This window comes from Eleutherodactylus coqui, chromosome 1 (genome assembly GCF_035609145.1).
Source record: "Eleutherodactylus coqui strain aEleCoq1 chromosome 1, aEleCoq1.hap1, whole genome shotgun sequence".
NCBI classification, from domain to species: Eukaryota; Metazoa; Chordata; class Amphibia; order Anura; family Eleutherodactylidae; genus Eleutherodactylus; species Eleutherodactylus coqui.
In genome coordinates this window covers 515,080,328-515,102,469 of record NC_089837.1, presented here as the reverse complement: position 1 = coordinate 515,102,469, position 22,142 = coordinate 515,080,328, and the positions used below count along the sequence as shown (strand labels likewise).

Here is a 22,142-nt window from a genome sequence, read left to right as displayed (position 1 = left end):
GTCCAGTTTTTATGGATTATGTAAATAAGTGTGGACACAGTAGAGGTCCAGAGAAATTATTGCCAGTGCTAAATTGTCTTAAACCACAGAGTGTGACAACCATGCAACACTTTTTAGGATTTGCACATTTTTACCTCATATTCATGCCCCACTTTTCATTCAATGCTCCAATATTAGTTTGGATATGGAAAGGTTCCAATCCTATAGACTGAAGATGCAAAAGAGGTGTACAATAAATGAAAACAAGCCTTCGCCAACATTCTTCAGTGCTTTTTCATTTCGAGCTGAAACTCTTTTGCATTGAATAACTCTAAAGGCTACTGTGACTTCTGGGATGTTTGGGGAAGTGTGAAAATCAGAGCAACACAAGTGCTTCCTCCAGACTTAGCCCTTAAGAAAATAAGTGGGAGAGTGGATCCTCATGCACTCACTGACAGAAGAATTGCCCGACCCTTGTGCTCAGAAGGATAAAGCCACAATGAACTAATCATAACAGAATTGTAAATAGTACCTGCTTTCCAGTACAATGGCAATATAAGACATAGTGTGTGAAGGTGTACATTTTATTGGGGGTAGATGGCGGCATTTATTGTATTGGGGTTCATAGCATTAATTGATCAATAGTACCCAATAGTAGCATAGTGTAGCATAGTAGCATAGCAGAATAAAATGAGCACCTGTGTTATGATGTCATTCTCCCTAAAGCATTATTTGTTCCTATTTATCCAGCACATATGTAGTCAAAAATAAATATAAATGGATAATAAACCCGGATCCAGGATGTAACATTATGCTGGAGGCCTTTTTCTTTCTTCATTCATTGACGTTCATAAATCTGTCTGCCGTTTATTAGAAAATAAACATAAAATGAAAAAGGAACCCGGATCCAGGATGTAACATTACACTTGAGGCCTTTTTCTTTCTTTATTCAATGAGGTTCAAAAATCTTCATCTGTAGTTTATTTGATTGAGGAAGCTATATACATGGAATGGGCACCACAGAGATGTCCATCTACTAGCTCGTTGTAGGTCTTTGGTTGTTTAAAACCAAAGGAAGTTGGCGTGGCATGGATTTCATTAGGTGTTGAAATTGTTCTGAATGAATGTTGGTCCATGTGGAAAAGACAACTTCTTGCTGTGGCCTCAAATTAGTTGCAGGCACTGATGTGCACTGAATAGCTGATACAGAATCTTCATCAATTCACTGTGCTTGTGCCATATTCTGACCCCCACATCAATATGACAACAGAAATCTGGATTTGTCAGCACACATGAGGGTATTTTTACTGCTCATTAATCAAATTTGTGTGTTCTTTTGCTCAGTTGAATCTCACTTTATTCTTTCTCTTAAAGTGGCTACACACGGATAGGTGTGTGAACAAATTTGCACACTTAAAATTTGCATGTGCAATATGCAGAGAATAGAACCTGTTGTTTTCAATGGTTCATTCTTACCTCTCGTTAAGGTAACGCATGCATTTTAGTTTTAACAGCCATGTAATGCCACCCTTAGATGTCAGTGGTGCTTGTACTGGTCATCTGTTATTATAGCACATCCAGGCTAAGAAATACTGAGCTGTGCATTCAAACACATTAGTTAAGGAAGCAACATTGCATCTTGCTGCAATGTGCCTGACTGTGGCCCAGCCATTTGTCAGAAGAGTACTTGACATCCTCTTCTGGGTACTAATGTTATCAAGTTGTCAAGTGTTATTGTCCAAGTCTGGACTGCAATTACTAGTGGGCTGCACTGCCTGCCTGCGATCAGTGGGCCACTGTTCAATGATGCATTAAATTTGGCAAAAACTGTCACTTTTCTTTACTGTAAACTTTGAAATTATATTTCACCTAGAAATGTTTGGCACAGTCCATCTTAAACTCTCAGTGACATAACTTCTTTCAACGTTATTGTGTTCCAGATGTCTAAGCTTTGTGTTCTGCAGGACGAATTCAACTTGGTACAGGAACAAACTCGGATACATATAATCTATTGAATGATTATTAATTTGTTGTTTGGGTTGCAAACAACTGGAAAAAAATTTCACTACTGATTTTTGGTGGTATGTTGGCAGCTGGAGGGACAAAACCTATGTAGCATGTGCAGCTCACTGCAGCAGAAGTTTTACAAAGCACAGAACATGTTAGAACTGGAGATACACATTAAGATATCACCTATTTTAACCCCTTAACCTCCATGGTCTGCAATAAATGAACATCATAGACTGGCTTGCCTTAGGCCTCTATGATAGAAATTTATGAGAGCTCTGTGTGTTCACAGTTAGCCTTCTGCTGTAATGGAGAGTATCAGAGTAAACTCTAATCCCAAAGTGTATCTCTCTAAACGCCTTGATCATTAATGACCGTGACATCTAGGTGGTTAGATAATGGTAGGGGGATCTCTCTCTTTCTATCAGCACCATAAAAATACAACTGCAGTATGCTCATGATTAACCATGGCAGCCAGAGAACTAGGAAAGGCCTACAGATATGTGATAGTTTTGTTTATTAGTCTGATTCCTTAGCACAGTCTAATACATTACTTTACAGATAGTACATCTGCTCACCGGGAATATCCACGCTGTGCGTAAATATTATCTACAGGGAGTCCACTGAGCAATGGGCTGTCGGCAACCCCTGCAGTGATTTTCGGGAAGGACTTTAAAAGCCCTTCCCTGAAAATCATCCCTGACGTGTAAAGTAAAAAAAAAATATGTACTTACCTCTCTGCTGCTGTGAAGCTCAGAGGCGTTTAGCCGAATCTCTCCCAGCACTGCTCTGAGGCTGTGTCAGCAGGCGGGGATCCCCGCCTGCTAAAAGGGTTGTGTCTGATTGGTTAAGCACTCAGTCAATCACAGGCAGCACTCGGCCATTCATTGAATTTAATGAATGGCCGAGTGCTGCCTATGATTGGCTGAGTACTGTGACCAATCACAGGCATCACTCAGCTGTCATTCAATAAATGGCTGAGCAGTGCCTGTGATTGGCTGAGCGCTCAGCCAATCAGTCACATCCCTTTCAGTAGGCAGGAATTTTAAAAAGTTAATTCTACACATGTGGAAAATAGGGCAAGTTCTATTTTTTTGTTCATAGGCTTTATTTATCCATTGACGTAGCTGTATGAGGGTTTGCTTTTTTGTGGGACAAATGCTATTTATAAATGGTACTATTTAATGTACAATATAATGTACTGAAAAACTTTTTAAAAATTCTAGTAAGAAATGAAAATTATGCCGTCTTTTGGTGTGTCTTGTTTCTATGGTGCAATAACTGCAACAAAAAAATAACATTACAACTTTATTCTGATGGATAGTACGGTTACTACATTAGCAAGCTTTTTTTTTGCTGTTATATGTGTATTTTTTTCAAAGATATTTAATTTTAAAAATATTTTTAGCTGAGATCTTCTGTGTGCAATAGCTTTTCTATTATTCTGGTGACATAGTTGTGTGAGGGCTCATTTTTTAAGGGACTTCATGTAGTTTATGTTGGTACTATTTTGGAACACATATGACTTTTTAATCACTTTTTATAGCATTTCTTTTAGAGACAGGGTGACCAAAAAAAAGCACATTTCTGGTGTACTTTTTATTTTTATGATGTTCATCATGCTGGCTAAATAAAGCATTACTTTGATAGATCAGACTTTTATTGATGCATCGATACCAAATATGTATTTTTGTTTAAGATTATTTTATTATTAATTTGGCAAAAGGCAAAGGACCTTTTTAAATGTTCAAAAATATTTTATTGATCATCAAGGATTGCAGTTATTACAACATCTTTCAGTCTTCAGATTTCAACCACATCTGTAGTTGTGAAGGAATAATACAGCAATCAAATAACTTAATAAATCTAAAGCTGATCAATTCCTAGCCAGGAGATTACAATATGTCAAAAATAAATGTCAATAACTTTTAAATCAACATTGCTTTATTTCCTACAATATTTAATAGATAAAAATTGAAAAGGGGAAGTAATATAGTGAAGGAGAGAAGAAAAGGGGGTGGGGGATGTTATAGTATCAACCTACATGCAGCAAAAATCATCATATTTAACATTAGATTCTTCCTTTTATGTCTATGTATTATAGGAAGACTAAAACATTAAGATGCATCTGAGAAACATCCTGCATTCTTCCCTAAACAGAGTTCTCTGCCCTCTGAAATCAGAGTACCAAGCAGTCTTCATCGACATTACTCCCATCCTTGAGATTATGTGAGAAAGAATTATTTTATTTAAAGTGGCTTACCCAAGACCCCTAAACCTCTGTAAATTGTCAACTTTATTGTTCCTATAAGCATGCCATTTCCTCATAGGAAGAGAGCAATTTCCTAAATTTAATAGGGACTTTCTCCAGCAACAGAACTGCCAATTCAGGTGTTGGACAGATATCAATTCACAGGGCCATATTCAAGAGGGTGAAAAAGAAGACTTCCAAGTGGTTTGGATGCTTGGGCAACTACAAAAAGTATGTAGTAATGTCCCTCTTTTTCCACAGCCCCTTCAGCATCTATCTGAGGTCTCTGGAAAAAAATCTGATAATCAAACCGGGGACCGATACCAACGTGTAACCACTTTGCAGTGTGCTTCTAAAAGATTTGCGCATCGGGATGCTTTATTTGCTCATGTGTGCATGCTTTTCCATTGCTGAGAAGAGAAAGAACACCTCAATTTAAAATATGGGCTCTTTTGTACAAAAGTGTTTCCAAGTAGTTTGGTCTTTTCTCTTTTGTGTATAGCCCCACCTGTTGTGCATTCCATAATGTAAATCGACATGACTCTGGCAAAACATAAATCTGAAAGTACTCCAATGCACTAGCAACTCTCTCTTGAAATTTTCAGATCTTCAACAAAAAAAGTATTGTTCCTCCAACTTCCGTAAGTAGGAAGTTGGGGTCCTAGCTGTATTTTAATTTTCACTGGAGCATGGTCTGACCAAGACGCCACTTCTACAGATACCTCTCTTATTCTCATAAGGGTAGGAAAATCCACCAGAAACATGTCGATCCTGGAGAAATAAAATGAATATTCACAAGTAGTTCACATTCAAACACAAATAGACTCATGCAATTCAGCTTTAAGAAGCCATGAGGCAGTGTGGAACCATCCCTTCTAGCCCTCCATCTAGAATAGCATTGAAGTCACCACATAAAATGAGACTCCTTTTTGTATCCTTCTTATCGTCCTCATCACTGTCCAAAAATCTAATCTGGCAAGAGTTGGGTGCATAGATATTAGCTAGAGTCATGAGAGAGCCTTCAATTTTGCAAATTAAAATTATAAATCTTCCTCTCATATAACACTCATGATGCTACTGCAATTGTCATCATGACCTGTTTAATTACTACCATACTGTCATTGCACAAAATGTCCTATACCAAGATTAATATTAACAATAATAGCGATGTATGATCCAACATCCAATGTGATACCCAGGAACGTAGGAAATGAACAAAGATTTATTCTGTGTTGCCACAAATGTTAAGTCTGGGGAAAATGAAGGTTCTCAAATCTCAGACTAACTTCTGACATCACAACAGAGCTTTTTATATCCTGTAGGCTGGCTTAGTAAAGGCTAACACTTATTGGTTCATCTTATCCTTTCCTTACTTAAAGAAGCCATGAAGTGTATATTCACTTTCACTTATGCCAATCACGTGTTGAAAAAATGAGAGGGAGATACGGGAAGAGAAGGACACAGTCCAACCTGGCGGGGGATCACAGCTACAACTCCCAGCATTCACTTACGCGACACTCAGATAACTACCTTGGAGGCATATTAGAGCAAAGTAGTGAGGGATAGAGTGAATTCCACTGCTCCTGGCACTGGGTTAGACAGTGAATGTTGGCTGCAGGTAGCATTACATAGGAAAAGAATAGATACACAGCAAAGCAGATTGAGATACATAACAATATATAATATGCTTCAGCCTTTGGGCTGACAACAGAGAAACAATAGTTAATAAGTCCTTGTATCACAATAGTACTATATAAAGGACACATTTACACTGCCATACCATATTATCATCACATAGTGATGGGATAACATATACTGTTACTAAGCAAAGACCAATACAAAGATCAATCTTATCAAAAACACTAAATGAGTAAATAACCAGGACACACTAACATGAGAAACAGCTTAGGAAAGTTCTAGAACCTAGAGAAGATATTCTTTAGGCACTGGAGCAATGGGAGAAAGCATGCTAAGTAGTCTGATAAGGGAAGAGTTTTGCAGGGTAAGAATTGGTGTGCACGGGCCATCGGAGAGACCAAGAACCATAGTGTGCATTTGAGATCCCAGTGGAAGAAGGACACTGAGCAAGAGAGCAGCAGGCAGGTGAGCAGCATGTTGGCCACGTTATTTAGCTGTGGTTTATGGATTGCATGTAATTTCCTCTGTTACCTTATATGACTTGGCCTCCTAATATGCAGACTGTGCGATGGTCTGGCAATTCACATCTTTCTGTTTACCTACCTTACTAGTACTTAGTAAGAAAAAAGTAAATACTAAATGGGAAAGGATCCCGGATCCAGGAGGAACATTAAGTTCTGGGTGTTTTACTTTCTTTTGCAATTATAAATCTTTCTGACATTTATGTGGTTGAGGGAATTATATATAAGCCATGAATACATAGCATTATACAGTCTCCCTTTCTCTGCCTGCTGATTTGCTGTGTTCAAGTCGTCCACCACTGGCTTCATCACTAGAGAAATGACACAACATAGGATGATGACCATCTTGCTAATTGTGTGTCTATCGCTCTGTTTTGAAGTCTTACAATCTCGTTTGCTGGTAAAGTAAATTATATTTGAAATTTTGCACTTTATGCACTGTAAATATGCCTTAAAGTAGATAATTCAGACTTCTCTATATTTAATGTTGAGAGAATCCAAATACAGAACATTTCTTAGAATAAACTGAAAATGCAATATTAAATATCTGCAGTATTTACCTACTAGATAGTTGCTGCAGAAGTACATTTTTCTGAGCAGTTAAACATTTATAAACGTACCAGATGCCTTTTCTAATATAACTCTTTAACATTTAATTTGCTAACATGGAGCCACAAGGAAACCTGTTTGGATGGTAGAAACAGTACAGTAAATCTGTTGAGGGTTACATGACAATACAGAAATCACAGTGGTATTTCGAATCTATATAGTCATAGGAACGCCCTTCACAAACACATCTGGTCAACGTTGAAACATACAAACACATCTGAGCAATTACTTACCTTTGTATGGTGAAACACATATATCTGACCAGTTACAAATCCCTACTGTATAAAGGTAAAAATAGTCAGCGGGTTTCCAGTTCTGAATCATAAACTAAGTTATTCTTTTACCTTAGACTGGAAACTCGATACTTTCTGACTATCTTACGTATTGTGACGTGCCACTTTAAACCAGTGACCCAGTCCCCTAATATCGTGGATAGGGTTTAACCTGACTGACTATTAGAGGTGAATTGATACCCTCATACCACCCGGTCACTGTGTTATCTAGCACGATTTATGTTGTTAGTCCTCGTTTGTTTTCGTTTTGTTATATGATTTATGTGGCCCTAATTTAATCAGTTGTTAATAAAAGTTATCAATTTTAATTTTATCTATATCTGTGAAGGGTGTACATGACAATACAGGAGGAAATGAGAGATTCAGGCGGGAGCTCAGTTTATTGCATTTAGGCATCTTTGTACAGTTTCTTAGACTCCATGTCAACATGGCTAATAATGCTGGAAGGGTCCAATGAGCGCTTCCCTGGCACTAACAGGAAGCAATTATTGGTGTGTGTGTGTGTGTGGGGGGGGGGTCTCTTGTACAGGAATAGACTCTCACTGTAGAGGAAAATGGCAGCTAGAGGAGAGTGTGAGTGCCCGACAAAATACAGAAGAGAGGTGAGGGATGGATCTTGGACAGGAGCTACTAGAGAAAGTGGGATGATTAGGAAAAAAATTAGGTGCAAACATTAAAAATTGTGCCCCCCAAAAATGTTTATTTTTTTTTAAAGAAACTTTTAACATCTCACTAATGTTGAAAAGTGTCTTTAACATTTCTGCTGACAAGTCAGTGATTCAAGAGGTAGCTGTAAGGAAGAGAAAAGCACCTAACATATCCAGTAATAGGTCCCATATTCACTATACAGCTGGCACCACTGGGATAAGTTTGATGCACTTTATATTCCAGATTATGTCTACATTCTGTCTACATTCAGGAAAATAGGCAAAACTTATCACCAGGGTTATTTTTATGCCAGTTTAGTGGCAGCTTTTTTCCTTCTCAAGTTCACATTGCAACAAATGTGTCATCTTTTCAATTATGCTGATAAATTTGTTCCATCATACTTCTAGAGATATGGAGCCACTTTCTGTGCCACCCAGATTCTGGAGTGAGATTGCACCAAACTAAGGTTTATCTGACATCAGCAATTTTTAAATCTGTCTAAAAACCTTACAGACCTCAAACCCAGTTCCATTTTCTAGACATTTTTTTTAAGTCAGTGACAGTAAAATATGTGTGAGCAGTACACACAGAATATAAACCATTGATTTCATGCAGCATGCTCTATTTTTATTTACATTCGCACAACAAAAACCCCTATGGAAGTGACACCCAATAAAATTGCACAAGACGCTGCACAATCCCACAAGAAAAAGAACACATCTGAAACTAATTGGACTAAGAAACATGTAAATCAACCTGTGGCTATGTCCCGCTCCAAGGTGAAATCGATTAGTGAATGCACAAAGTACAGTAATGTGTACATATATTCGTGTACTTTGGTCCTTATGCAGAATTGTGGTGCCTCATCAGTAATTAATGTGCCCCAATATCAACAATTCTCCCTTACAGAGTGTAAATGCAGAGGCCATATTTATCTATGTATCTACACCTTGTGTCAGTGATATCTTGGTCTAAAACAATGTCTAATCAGTTGTGAGATACATGTATCAGTCATTTCTACCAGAAATAAAAAGGCATTTGTGCTTTGCACACCAGGTTTAGAAACTGGAATAGGAAATGGGTGTGGCTTGTTGCTTGGCCATTTATCACTTGCTACTTTTTAGAAGTTGCTACGTTTTTGCAAAATCTTAGTCCAATAGATGCGAGGCATAAAAATTAGAGAAACATCTCCTAGACATTTAAAAGATGCAACAAATTTACCAACATTGTACAACATTTTATATAATAAATCTCAGATAATGACAATGTCGCCTCCAGCAAAACTAACTTCAAAAATTCCCGTATAGTACATTCCTTGCAGCACAGACTCAGATTAGCAAAATCGGGAAATCTGTGAAATTCCTAGTGGACCTTCAAACCAACATACAGGCCCTCTATTGTCGCCTGAGAGGAGATTCTAACAAATGCACTCCATCTTCCCCTAACATGGGTCCTGCCTCCTAAATGTGTCCAGAGGGATAGGTCAGAGTAAAAACACAACAAGATGCGGCAACTATCGAAAACTCTTTAGGGCTATGCTGCTCCAAGCTGCACATGGTAAAGGCAGTTCTTGCTGAGCAGGAGAGCGTCTTCATTGATGGAGAGCAATGACAGGCAATCTACCAATCAGCAGTCCAGGTTATTAAAGCTGCATACAAATGTTCCAAATTCCCAAAATAGCCCCAAACCTGTTGCATGATGCCACAATTATCAGGACATATGCTACTATGGAGCCTTGCTTAAAAGAGTGTGGGGGGAGGGGGCGCAGTGTCAGCACCTGAAGGCCATTAAGTGAGGTTATCACAACATGAGGCAGCTAACACATATGTATTAGTGCAATACAGGTGTAAAGCAGGGTGTGTATATAAAGCTATGAGTAAAAAAAAAGTTTCTCTGGGTATATAGAAGTATGCATTTAAATGTATTTCTGCATGTGTACAAGTAAACCTGTAAGGCAGGATTCTCATGACCATTATATATATATATATATATATATATATATATATATATATATATATATATATATATATATATATATATACATACATATACACATATACATATACATACACACACACACACACACACACACACACACACACACACACACACGTTATGCCCTACATTCTGGGGTACAACACACATTGGCCAGCACACAAACATCTGTCCTTGTTCGGTTCAATCTGCATGTCCAATTCTCATCCGCAGTATGGAAAAAAATACAACATGCAGCATCTTTCATATAAACCATCAGTTCATGTGCAAAGTGGGTCCATGAAGTACAAGAACAGCAGCTGGACCAAAAATAGGGCTTTGTGATTAAGCCACTCCCATGATCTGTTTATACCCAGGACTGCGACGGTAGCAAGAGGGCATCCGCTATGTCTAGAAAAGAGCAGGTTTCATCGCTAACACAGAAAAGGGTTCTTTACTGTAAGAGCAATGAGACTGTGGAACTCTCTGCCCAAGGATGTGGTGATGGCAAAATCCATAGAGGAGTTTAAGAGGGGACTAGATGTCTTTCTAGAGCGGAAGGATATTACAGGATATAAATCTTAGGTTAATTGTTAATCCAGGTATACAGGCAGGTAGGAACTATTAGGGGTTGATCCAGGGAACAGTCTGATTGCCATTAGGGAGTCGGGAAGGAGTTTTTCCCCCAAAAGGGCTAATTGGCTCCTGCCTCTTGGGGTTTTTTGCCTTCCTCTGTATCAATAACATAGGAGGATAAACAGGCTGAACTAGATGGACATTGTCTTCATTCGGCTTACATACTATGTTACTATGTGTGCATGCATGTGAAAACTAGCGTTTGCATTAATGTTTGTGTAAAAGTGTGCACGTGTACAGTACCTGTATGACCGCTACGTGCACCACAGTAGTATCATACCTCGCTGTCACCGGGAGTTATTCTGGCATTAATAAAGGGACATGTTATCAACTATAAACACCATTAACTACATTATGGAGCTTATAGTTTAGGAGACGGGGTGTTCGGGAGCTTGTTTCATCCTCACCTGGTCCCTTGTCCCTGTGATTTCTGCAGCAAAGTCAGCATTTGCACACCAGCGTGACTCTTCAGAAGGGAGTGTGCATAGACTTATCACTAAGGAAGTGAGAGCACACAGCCTTCTGAAAAAATGTCAAGCTTGCTGCCTTCACTTAGGGTTCTTTCTGATGGATGGATGCTAGAAATGAGCGAACCTACTTGGCCACGCCCCTTTTTTGCCCGAGCGCTGCGATTTTCCAGTACTTCCGTACTCGGGCAAAAAAATTCGGGGGGCGCCGTGGGTGAGTGGGCGGTTGCAGCGGGGAGTGGGGGGAGGGGGAGAGAGAGAGGGCTCCCCCTGTTCCCCGCTGCTACCCCCTGCTCCGCCACACCTCCCCCCGGCACCCCCCTAATCTTTTCACCCGAGTATGGAAGTACTCGAAACTCGTGGTGCTCGATCGAGTAATTACTCGAAACGAGTATATTCGCTCATCTCTAATGGATGCACAATTGCGCATGCCTCAGCACAATGCATTTGCTCCATGAAATCAATGCAAATAGAAAAAAAGTCAGCAGTACACAATGTAACACCATAGGTGGGAGGCTTCAGTGACCCTGCATGCTTAGTAACAGACCCTTGACCATGAATCCATGAGCCAGATATATGAAATTAGAAGTCCGAGCAGTAGGAGGGTACAAATAAATATTAATCTTCTTCTGTATTAAATCCACATGATAACAACGTTTTGGCTGTCAAACAGCCTTTGTCAAGTTATCTTACATAAACCAAAGACATGCAATATATAACAACAGTAAACCAATCACCATTCACATAATCAGACACAATTAAAAATCACCTGCAATCACAGATGTTGTAGATGATGATACAGGCGTGGACTGGCAAGTAGCGTGCTGGCATAAACTTCTCCAAGTAAATGATGCTTGAAAGCACCATTGCAGAGTCAAATGCATGAACAGCATGTGCGCGGATCTTCCAAATTGTGCGAGATCACATCTTTTTGCTGCAGGCTGAGCTGCGTCATCTTTCTGAGTCCAGTATGTACTGCGCAAAGTCTTAATCATCCCGCGAGACTCTTCACAGTACTGCAGGAACCCCAGTGTTTCTATATCAGCCGGTCTATGCACGGCATATGAATGCAGGTCCCTATGGTAACGCTACGGGTTACTCAGCTACATAGGTCTTAAATATTATCAGCCTCTCATCTAACGGCATCTCCTACATAATATCAGACGGTCAAATAATTAAATGACAGTATCATATTAGCCAACCAGCCTCTTATCCAACAGCATCTGCTGCATATTATCGGGCAGACAAGTAATCCAATGATATCCTCATTAACATATAAAGATATATATATATATATATATATATATATATATATATATATATAACAAGCCACTAAATGCATACGTGCAGTACATTTTTATTAATACTTAAATACATATAGGCAATCCCAAACGACAAAATGTAAGATAAAAAATACATAAAGGGTGAGAGTCCAGCACACTACGACATGAACAATTCCTGCTGTAGATCTGCAATAAAACAAAAAAGACATTAAAATATGGAACCTTATATGAAAGATAATGCATTGTAATCCAGATTAAGCCCAGCGGACTGAAGGGCATCAAGTTCATGAATCCACTTGAACTCTTTCAGTTTCAAACATCTTTTTCGATCACCGCTAGAGATGAGTGAGCACACTCGGCCAAGCTTGATGCTCGATCGGGTATTAGACTACTCAAGATGATCACTACTCGAGTAGAGCACCCCACGGTGGTCGAGTAAATTTCGTTTCCCCTCTCCGCATGTTTAGCGCCATTTTTTATCCAACAAAAATGCAGGGAAGGCTTTATCACTTCCTGCTGGGACGTGCCAGACCTGTGCATGTCTACACAGCAGTGAGTGGCTGGCGGGATCAGGTGACCGCCGAGTACTTAAACTGTTGCCGTCCGCGGCTCGCCTCATACGCATGCTGGCAGAGTCTAGGGATGGAGCTGCTGCGTTAGGGAAAGTGTTAGTGTAGGGATTAGGTTGCAGTTAGGCAGGGATCCTGACTACAAGAACCCAACAGTCCTTATTAGGACTACTCCTCTCACTGTGTGCATTAGCATTTTGGCTGGCTGGGACCAGTAGTGTTCCCAATTTTTTTTTCAAGCATCCCGGCTGTATTCTGCCCACTATTAGAGATTTTATGCAGTGTACTGCCAGGGGTGTACACAGAGTACATAGGAATTTACAAAACTCCTATAATTTATTTTATTTTATTTTTTTGTGGGCTCAAAGTGTACGCTATATACCAGTATGTTGGTGCTGTGTTAGAGCATACTTTATCTGCCAGTCTCTGTGGGTGGTGAATTAGCCCTAGATATCAGCGCTATATACTAGTTAATTTTTTTCTGGCCCTGCTCACAGCCTCTCAAATCTACAAGTGTCTGTGTGCGGTGAATTAGGCCTAGGTATCAGCGCTATACACTGGTGTAATTTTTTCTGGCACTTTATAGAGCCTCTCATATCTACCAGTCTCTGTGGGCGGTGAATTAGCCAAAGATATCAGCGCTATACACTGGTTAAATTTTTTCTGGCCCTGCTCAAAGCATCTCAAATATACAAGTCTCTATGTGCGGTGAATTAGCCGTAGGTATCAGTGGTATACACTGGTTAAATTTTTTTCTGGCCCTGCTCTATCTTTTATCCTACATGATGAAGACTAGGGGTAAGGGCTGAGGTCGAGGATGTGGACATGGACGCGGGCGTCAGAATGAGGGTGTGGGAAGAGGCCGAGGTCCTGGGTGGGTTGAAACAATGCCTGCTGCTAGGGATTAGTAAAGCGCCGCGTATCTCCTCTCCCCAGCTTCATCTCACATTTTGCAGGTCCACGTGATAGACCATTATTAAAAGCAGAACACTGTGATCAGGTGCTGACGTGGATAGGGAATAACGCCTCCAGTACTTTATCCAACATCCAGTTTCCACGCAGTCCACTCATGCCAGCTAAGCCACTGCATCTCTAAATCCTCTGTCTGCTCCTCCTCCTCCCAGCCTGGTCACTCCAGCAAAAGAAGAGATTATGATGAACAGGCATATACCCAAGAACTCTTCTCGGGTCCCCGCCCTGAGTCTGAAAAAATGGTTCCACAGCCAAATGAGGAGTTTGTCGTGACCGATGCCTAAAATTTGGAACTTTCACAGACTCAGGGTAATGAGAGTGGGTGTTACGGCACTCTGTCCCCCAGAGCGCCAGGTGGGGTGCCCTGATCTTCCCGCACCCCACTGTCCCTGCCTACTTGCTTCGGCCCTGGCTAACCCCAGGCGGACAACTGGGCGGCGGTCCCTGCGCTGGCTAGGGACCTGGCGACTACCTAGATGGAACTACTAACAGGGGACAGAGTGCCGACAGAAGAGGCAGGTGGAACAAACCAACAAAACTTACAAGCAGAGTAAGTCTGGAGATGGAGCTCACAGGTAAACAGACAGGCTACTGACGAGCAACTAGCACAGCCTGGAACAGACCTGACTAGAGGCTAGCAGAACCAATAACTGGCAGTGAGCTCAGGTCACTGCCAGCCTTTTAACTAAAAGCCTCCGCCCAGGGGCGGAGAGTGGGAGGAGGCGACTCTCCCACTGTTGCATAAGGAAGGTGGAGGAGAGCGGGCGGCACCCTACGGGCGGACACGCCCACGCCGCTGCACGCTGGCTGCTCCACGCCGCTGCACGCTGGCTGCTCCACGCCGCCGGGAGAGCCCCGACAGCAGAGCTCTGGGAAGCCGGAGCCGACATCGGAGCGCCGCGCGCCGGCCGTGGGAGCCAGCGCCGCCCTGCATGGTAACAGTGGGGGCTTCCAATTACTGTCTCAAAAGCTATTTGCCGATGATGAGGATTAGACACAGTTGTCTGTCAGCGAGGTTGTTGTTAGGGCAGTAAGTCTAAGGGAGGAGCAGACAGAGGATTCAGAAGAAGAGCTTGTGGACGATGAGGTGACTGATCTTACCTGGATTGCTAAGCCTACTGAAGACAGGGCTTTAGAGAGGAGGCAAGTGCAGCAGCAAAACAGGTTGGTAGAGGCAGTGGGGTGGCCAGGGGGAGAAGCAGAGCCAGAGCAAAAAATCCACTATTTGTTTCCCACAGTATCCCCTTGCGACAAGCCTCCAAGCAGAGAGCTAGGTGTTCAAAGGTCTGGAGGTTTGTTATTGAGAGCGGACGACTGACGAACAGTGGTGTGCAACCTGTGCCACACCAAGATCAGCAGGGGAGCCACCACTACCAGTCTCACCACCACCAGCATGCACAAGCATATGATGGCCAAGCAGCACCCAACGAGGTGGAACGAAGGCCATTCACCGCCTGCGGGTCACACCACTGCCTCTTCCCCAGTGTCACAACCTGGCACAGAGATGCATTCCCCCTCGCAGGACACAGGCACGAGTGCCTCCTGGCCTGCACCCACACCCTCAGCTTCACAGTCATCCACTGCCTCCACCAATGTGTCCCAGCACAGCGTTCAGCTGTCGCTAACACAAGCGTTGGAAAGAAAACGGAAATAGGCGGCCACCTGCATGCACAATCTTTAAACATGCATATAGCAAAACTACTCAGCCTGGAGTTGCTGCTTTACAGGCTAGTAGAAACTGAGGCTTTCCGCAACCTGATGGCGGCGGCGGTCCCTCGGTACTCGGTCCCCAGTCGCCACTATTTTTCCTGGTGTGCTATCTCCACCATACACCAGCACGTCTCACGGAACATAAACTGTGTCCTCACCAATGCAGTTACTGGCAAGGTCCACTTAAGAACGGACACGTGGACAAGTGTGGGCTGGCAGGGACACTACATCTCCCTGACGGCACATTGGGTGAACTTCGTGGAGGCTGGGACCAAGTCTGACCCTTTGTCCACTCACATGCTATCCACACCGAGGATTGCGGGTCCTACCTCAGTGATGGTTTCTCTGGTGTATAATGCCACTTTCTCCAAACACCACCCCTCCTCCACCACCTCCACCTTTCAATTACCACATGTCAGCACGTCGCCTTCAGTTGGTAGCTTGAGGTGCTGCAGAACAACAGTGGGCAAGTGTCAGCATGCCATGCTGAAACTACTCAGCTTGGGAGTCAAGAGCAACACTGCGCAAGAGCTGTTTGATGGAGTAGACCGATCTGTGGCTTTTGCCGCTGAACCTTCAACCAGGCATGGTCGTGTGTGACAATGGGCGTGACCTGGTGGTGATTCTGCAGCTTGGCAGACTAACACGCATGCCATGCCTGGCCCACGTTTTTAATCTGGTGGTTCAGCGCTTTCTGAAACATTACCCCCATTTGTCTGACCTACTTAGCAAGGTGCGTCATGAGTGTGCACATTTCCGGAACTCCTCCACAAATGCTGCCACCCTCAGGACACTGCAAAATCGCTTCTAGCTGCCAGTGCACCGACTGTTGTGTGACGTGCCCACGTGCTGGAATTCTACGTTGCACATGTTTGCCAGGTTTTACGAGCAGTGTAGAGCCATTGTAGAATACCAGCTGCAACATGGCCGGCGGGGTGGTAGTCAGCCTCCGCAGTTTTTCTCAGAGGAGTGGTCATGGATAGCAGACATCTGTCAGGTCCTTGGGAATTTTGAGGAGTCTACACAAATGGTGAGCGGTGATGCTGCCATTATCAGCGGTACCATCCTACTGCTTTGCCTGCTGAGAAGTTTGCTGCTAAGCATAAAAGCTGACGCTTTGCGGTTAGAACAGGGGATGGGGAATGACAATATGTCGCTTAATAGCCAGACCACCCTCACGCCTGTTTCTCAGCGTGTATTAGAGGAGGAAGAGAAGGGGGAGAATAGGGAAGAGACTGCTGCCCACACTGCAGAGGATACCCATGCTACTTCCCTCACATCTGTTCAATGTGTATGAGCTGAAGAGGAGGAGGAGGATCATGAAAGTCATCCTCCAAGTGAGGACAGCAATGTGTTGCGTACTGGGACTCTGGCACACATGGCTGACCTCATGTTAAGCTGCCTTTCCCATGACCCTCATGTTAGACGCATTCTGGCCAACACGGCTTACTAGGTGTTCACTCTTTTTGACCCACGATATAAGGAGAACCTTTGCACTCTCATTTCCGAAGAGGAAAGGAGTACGAGAGTGATGCAATACCACAAGGCCCTGGTGGAAAAGCTGATGCTAAAGTTACCATTTGACAATGCTAGTGGTAGACAACGTAATTCAGTGCACCAACTAGCAGGGGAGATGTGGGGAACAGGCAGCATGTCCAGTGCAGGCAAGGGAACACTCTCCAAGGCCTTTGCCAGTTTTATGGCTCCCCAGCCAGACTCTGTCACCACTCCCCAGTCTAGGCTGAGTCAGAGGGAACACTGTAAAAAATTGTGAGGGAGTACATAGCTGACCGTACCAATGTCCTCCGTGATTCCTCTGCCCCATACATCTTTTAGGTGTCAAAGCTGGACATGTGGCATGAACTTGCGCTGTACACTTTAGAGGTGCTAGTCTGCCCTGCAGCTAGCGTCTTATCAGAGAGGGTGTTTGGTGCTTCTGGGGGGGGGGGGGATTAGCACGGATAAGCGTACCCGCCTGTCAACTGACAGTGCCGACAGACTTACACTCATTAAGATGAACAAAGGCTGGAGGAGAACCAAGCATCCTCTATCACCCCAAAAAGGGGGAGAAGTAGCTTGGTCTATCCCTCTCTGATCTTCCTCCTCCTCCTAAACCAGCGTGTCATCATGCTGAACAGTCAATTTTTCAGAGGGCCAAAAGGCTCTGTTAAAACTTATTTTTTTGGAGGGCTGCCTCTAGGCTCTGTGAGCAAATTAAGCAACTGCGAGCTCTATCTTTAAAAGATGTTTCTGGGTTTCACCTGCACTGTGGGTAAACAAATTTTTCAGGGGTACACCTGTACTTTTGGTACACAAATTTTTCCGCCTATACTCATAGCCATCCAATTTTTCTGGGCTTCGCCTACACTCATAGCAAACCAATTTTTCCGTGCCTTCCCTTTTACTTTTATTAAATAATTTTTTTTAGGTGATCGCCTGTACTTTTCAGGGGTTCACCTATACTCTTGGTACACCGTTTGTTTCGGGAGTCGGCTATACTCTTGGTAGACAAATGTTTCAGGGGTCCGCCTATACTCTTGGTACAGAAAAGTTTCAGGGGTCAGCCTATTCTCTTGGAAAAAAAATGTTTCAGAGGTTTGCCTATACTCTTGGTACAGAAATGTTTCACTGGTTCATCTTTGCTCTGGGTACAGAAATGTTTCAGGGGTCCACCTATAATCTTGATAAAGAAATGTTTCAGAGGTTTGCCTATACTCTTGGTACACAAGTGTTACAGGGGTTCACCTTTGCTCTGGGTACAGAAATGTTTCAGGGGGTCGCTTATACTCTTGGCACACAAATGTTACAGGGGTTTTCTTATCTTCTGAGTACAGAAATGTTTTAGGGGGGGTCGCCTATACTCTTGGTACAGAAAAGTTTCAGGGGTCAGCCTATTCTCTTGGAAAAAAAATGTTTCAGAGGTTTGCCTATACTCTTGGTACAGAAATGTTTCACTGGTTCATCTTTGCTCTGGGTACAGAAATGTTTCAGGGGTCCACCTATAATCTTGATAAAGAAATGTTTCAGAGGTTTGCCTATACTCTTGGTACACAAGTGTTACAGGGGTTCACCTTTGCTCTGGGTACAGAAATGTTTCAGGGGGTCGCTTATACTCTTGGCACACAAATGTTACAGGGGTTTTCTTATCTTCTGAGTACAGAAATGTTTTAGGGGGGGTCGCCTATACTCTTGGTACAGAAAAGTTTCAGGGGTCAGCCTATTCTCTTGGAAAAAAAATGTTTCAGAGGTTTGCCTATACTCTTGGTACAGAAATGTTTCACTGGTTCATCTTTGCTCTGGGTACAGAAATGTTTCAGGGGTCCACCTATAATCTTGATAAAGAAATGTTTCAGAGGTTTGCCTATACTCTTGGTACACAAGTGTTACAGGGGTTCACCTTTGCTCTGGGTCCAGAAATGTTTCAGGGGGTCGCTTATACTCTTGGCACACAAATGTTACAGGGGTTTTCTTATCTTCTGAGTACAGAAATGTTTTAGGGGGGGTCGCCTATACTCTTGGTACACAAATGTTCCAGGGGTTCGCCTATACTCTGGGTACTGAAAAGTTTCAGGGGTTCGAATATACTCTTGGCACAGAAATGCTTCATGGGTTCGCTAATACTCTTGGTACAGAAATATTTCAGGGCGTCGCCTATACTCTGGATACACAAAGACTTCCCAGCGTCATACACAGAATGAATTGTCCTGCTTTGCCCATTCCAATTTCTTCATGTTTCATGCAATCTTTGGAGTGATGAAAGGAACCGTAACTGATTTAATGAGACTTTCACAGAAGTACTAGCATCCAAATCCGCTTTATGCCCACATTTGTTGAGGGTGTGGGCAGAGGCTAAGGTCCTTGGCATGGTGCAACTGTGCCAGGTTTGGCCCCTAGAATTTCTTAATGTTTCATGAAGTCTTTAGAGCGATGAAAGGAACCGTAATTGATTTAATGAGACTTTCACAGAAGTACTAGCAACCGAGTCCGCTTTAAATACGCTGAATGGTAAACAGCTGGTTTGGTTTGGGTCTGATAGACGCACGCATCCCTGGGGGTCAGCGCTGGTCGCCATGTATTAGCTCTCATGTTACCACAGTTATCTGAGACACTGGTTTGAATTGATCAAAGAGGTGTAACTGATTTAATGAGACTTTCACAGGGTCACTGTTTACCTGTGGTGGTAACTTTTGCGACACCTCCTGCTTAAAAGAAATCTTTTATATTCGCAAGGGTTGTTGAATTTTGCAGATGCTTAGAAGTACTAGCATCCGTGTCCGCTTTTACCCACATTTGTTGAGGGCGTAGGCAGAGGCCAAGGTCCTGGGCAAGGTGCAACTCTGCCATGTTTGACCACTCAAATTTCTTCATACTTGATGCTGTCCGTGGAGCAATCAAAGGGAACGTAACTGATTTAATGAGACTTTCACAGGGTCACTGTATTGCTGTGGTGACAACTTTTGGGACACCTCCTGCTTAAAAAACATCTTTTATTTTAGAAAGGGTTGCTGAATTTAGTAGATGCTTAGAAGTACTAGCATCTGAGTACGCTTTATGCCTACGTTTGTTGGGCCTAATAGTGCGCACTAGGCTTTTGCAAGCATCCTGGCTGTATAACAGGTCAACTCATTGTACACTGCCAGCTTTTGGATGTCCGATGATTTATATTGCCCTGAGTGGTAAACAGCTGGATTGGTTTAGGTCTGATAAACGCACGCATCTCGGAGGTCAGTGCTGGTCGCCATGTTATCTCGTGTTACAACTTACCACAGTTATCCGAGATACTGGATTTGAGCGTTCACAGGAAGCGTAGCTGATTTAATGAGACTTTCACAGGGTCACTGTATACCAGTGGTGGCTATTTGGTTGACACCTCCTGCTTTAAACCAATTTTCGTTTTAGTATGCATGGCTGTATTGTGGAGATGTGTAGAAGTACTAGCATTTGAGTCCCCTTTATGCCCACGTTTGTGGCTCCTGACAATTTTGTGATGGAGGTGGCACGGGATTGAAATTATGATTGTACATTAATTTATCAGCAATTGTGATCAGCATTGAGGGCTATCGCCCACAATTTCAAATATGGGTGCTGCCAGGCCCTGCCAACCCTCTGTAGTGTGTGTCTCCGGTTTCTCCTCATCCAAGACGTACTTATAAATAGACATGTGGGTGGTGTGGCTAAAGAGCAAGCGTGTGGCATGAGGGCAGCTGAACGCTGCGCAGGGAAGAACTTGAGTATGCTTGTGGATGTAGGCTCATGCAGGTTGTTGGACAGAAATGCCACCATGTAACACAGGAGAAGACACAGGTGGTGATTGGCCTTCATTGCACCTAGTGTGGTGCTTAGCTAAGATGTTCCAGCGCGTTTGCCTTGCTGATTATGGTCTGTCCCAAGTAAATTGTTAGGGTGGTGACCGCCAGGCTCTTGCCCACAATTTGGCTTAATAGTGCAACCTGGGAGCCTCAGATGCACCCATCCATGCTGCCCCTGCTGTTCCCTATCTGTTTCTGTGGTCTTTCCATCACTTTCTGATGTTTTCAGATGATTCACACAACCTCCCTTATGCAAAGCATTGGTCACCTTGAAAAATGCTTGAGCCTCCTATAGACTTCAATATGATTCATTACTCGAAACGAGCTCTCGAGCATTACAAAAAGTTTGACTCGAGCAACGAGCACCCGAGCATTTTGGTGCTTGCTCATCTCGAATCACCACCCCTACCACCATTACATGCCCATGCGGTATTTCATATTTGGGGTAGATGACCCGGGATGTCAAAAACAGAGTCATTAACCACAAGAGCACCATTAAGACTAAAAAAAATGGATTTGCCAGTGGCAAAACACTTTGTCGATAATGGTCATTCAGTTAGTCAACTCAGATTTCGTATAATCGATCATGTGCCGCTGCTGAATAGGAGCAGTGAGAGCAGAGCATGGTACTATACAGCGGAGACAGACACAGGAGACGGAAAGCAAACAATTTGTACAAACCAGCAGCAAAAACACACAAAAAGCTGGATTCACACAAATACAAAATCATCCAGCTAAACGCACACAAAGAACTAGAAATCAATCCAGGAAATGCACAATAAATGCCAAGGCATCACAGGAAAGGTCTGGCGAGGTTAAATAGGAGGATGATTGCATATCCCCACCAGCTGGGTGGAGGAACCAGACACAGTAACTCTGTGGGTGCTGGAAGAAACAGAAGCCACAACTACCACCTCTATACGCCTTTCACTAGCCTAGCCAGAAACCTGCCGTGCACTAATGAGTGGCAATCACTCAAAAACAGCTGTCTGTCATTGTTACAAGGCTTGCTTAAAAAGTCTTACATTAACTTGCAGGAATGCTGCCTTCCAATAAATGGCATTGCAGAGTTATAATTCCATAGGCATGAAAAAGGCACATTTCTACTATATCTGTGAGCTCAGCACCAGCTACTGTTCCTCACTCATCATGCTGAACAATGGTCGTTCCATGGAGTCTGCCATCAGGGGGCACTGCTGATCATCATGCTACAATAAGGTTGGCAGGAAATCCAGGATGTTCCATACTACAGTAGCCAAGGCCAATGGAAATCTTT

The 22,142-nt window shown here is 42.9% G+C and overlaps 2 protein-coding genes across 2 annotated transcripts in view; both read left to right on the top strand.

Annotated features, from left to right (window-relative positions):
* Positions 1-22,142, top strand: part of LOC136588589 (keratin-associated protein 10-4-like) — an 820,730-nt gene that overhangs the window by 553,618 nt on the left and 244,970 nt on the right. The gene's annotated exons all lie outside the window — the stretch shown is intronic.
* LOC136617008 (uncharacterized) overlaps positions 6,660-22,142 on the top strand; it is a 60,416-nt gene continuing 44,933 nt past the window's right edge. The window contains exon 1 of the mRNA XM_066594226.1: positions 6,660-6,796. Within this exon, the coding sequence (XP_066450323.1) occupies positions 6,716-6,796 (81 nt within the window). The 5' untranslated portion in view covers positions 6,660-6,715. The remainder of the gene's footprint in view (positions 6,797-22,142) is intronic.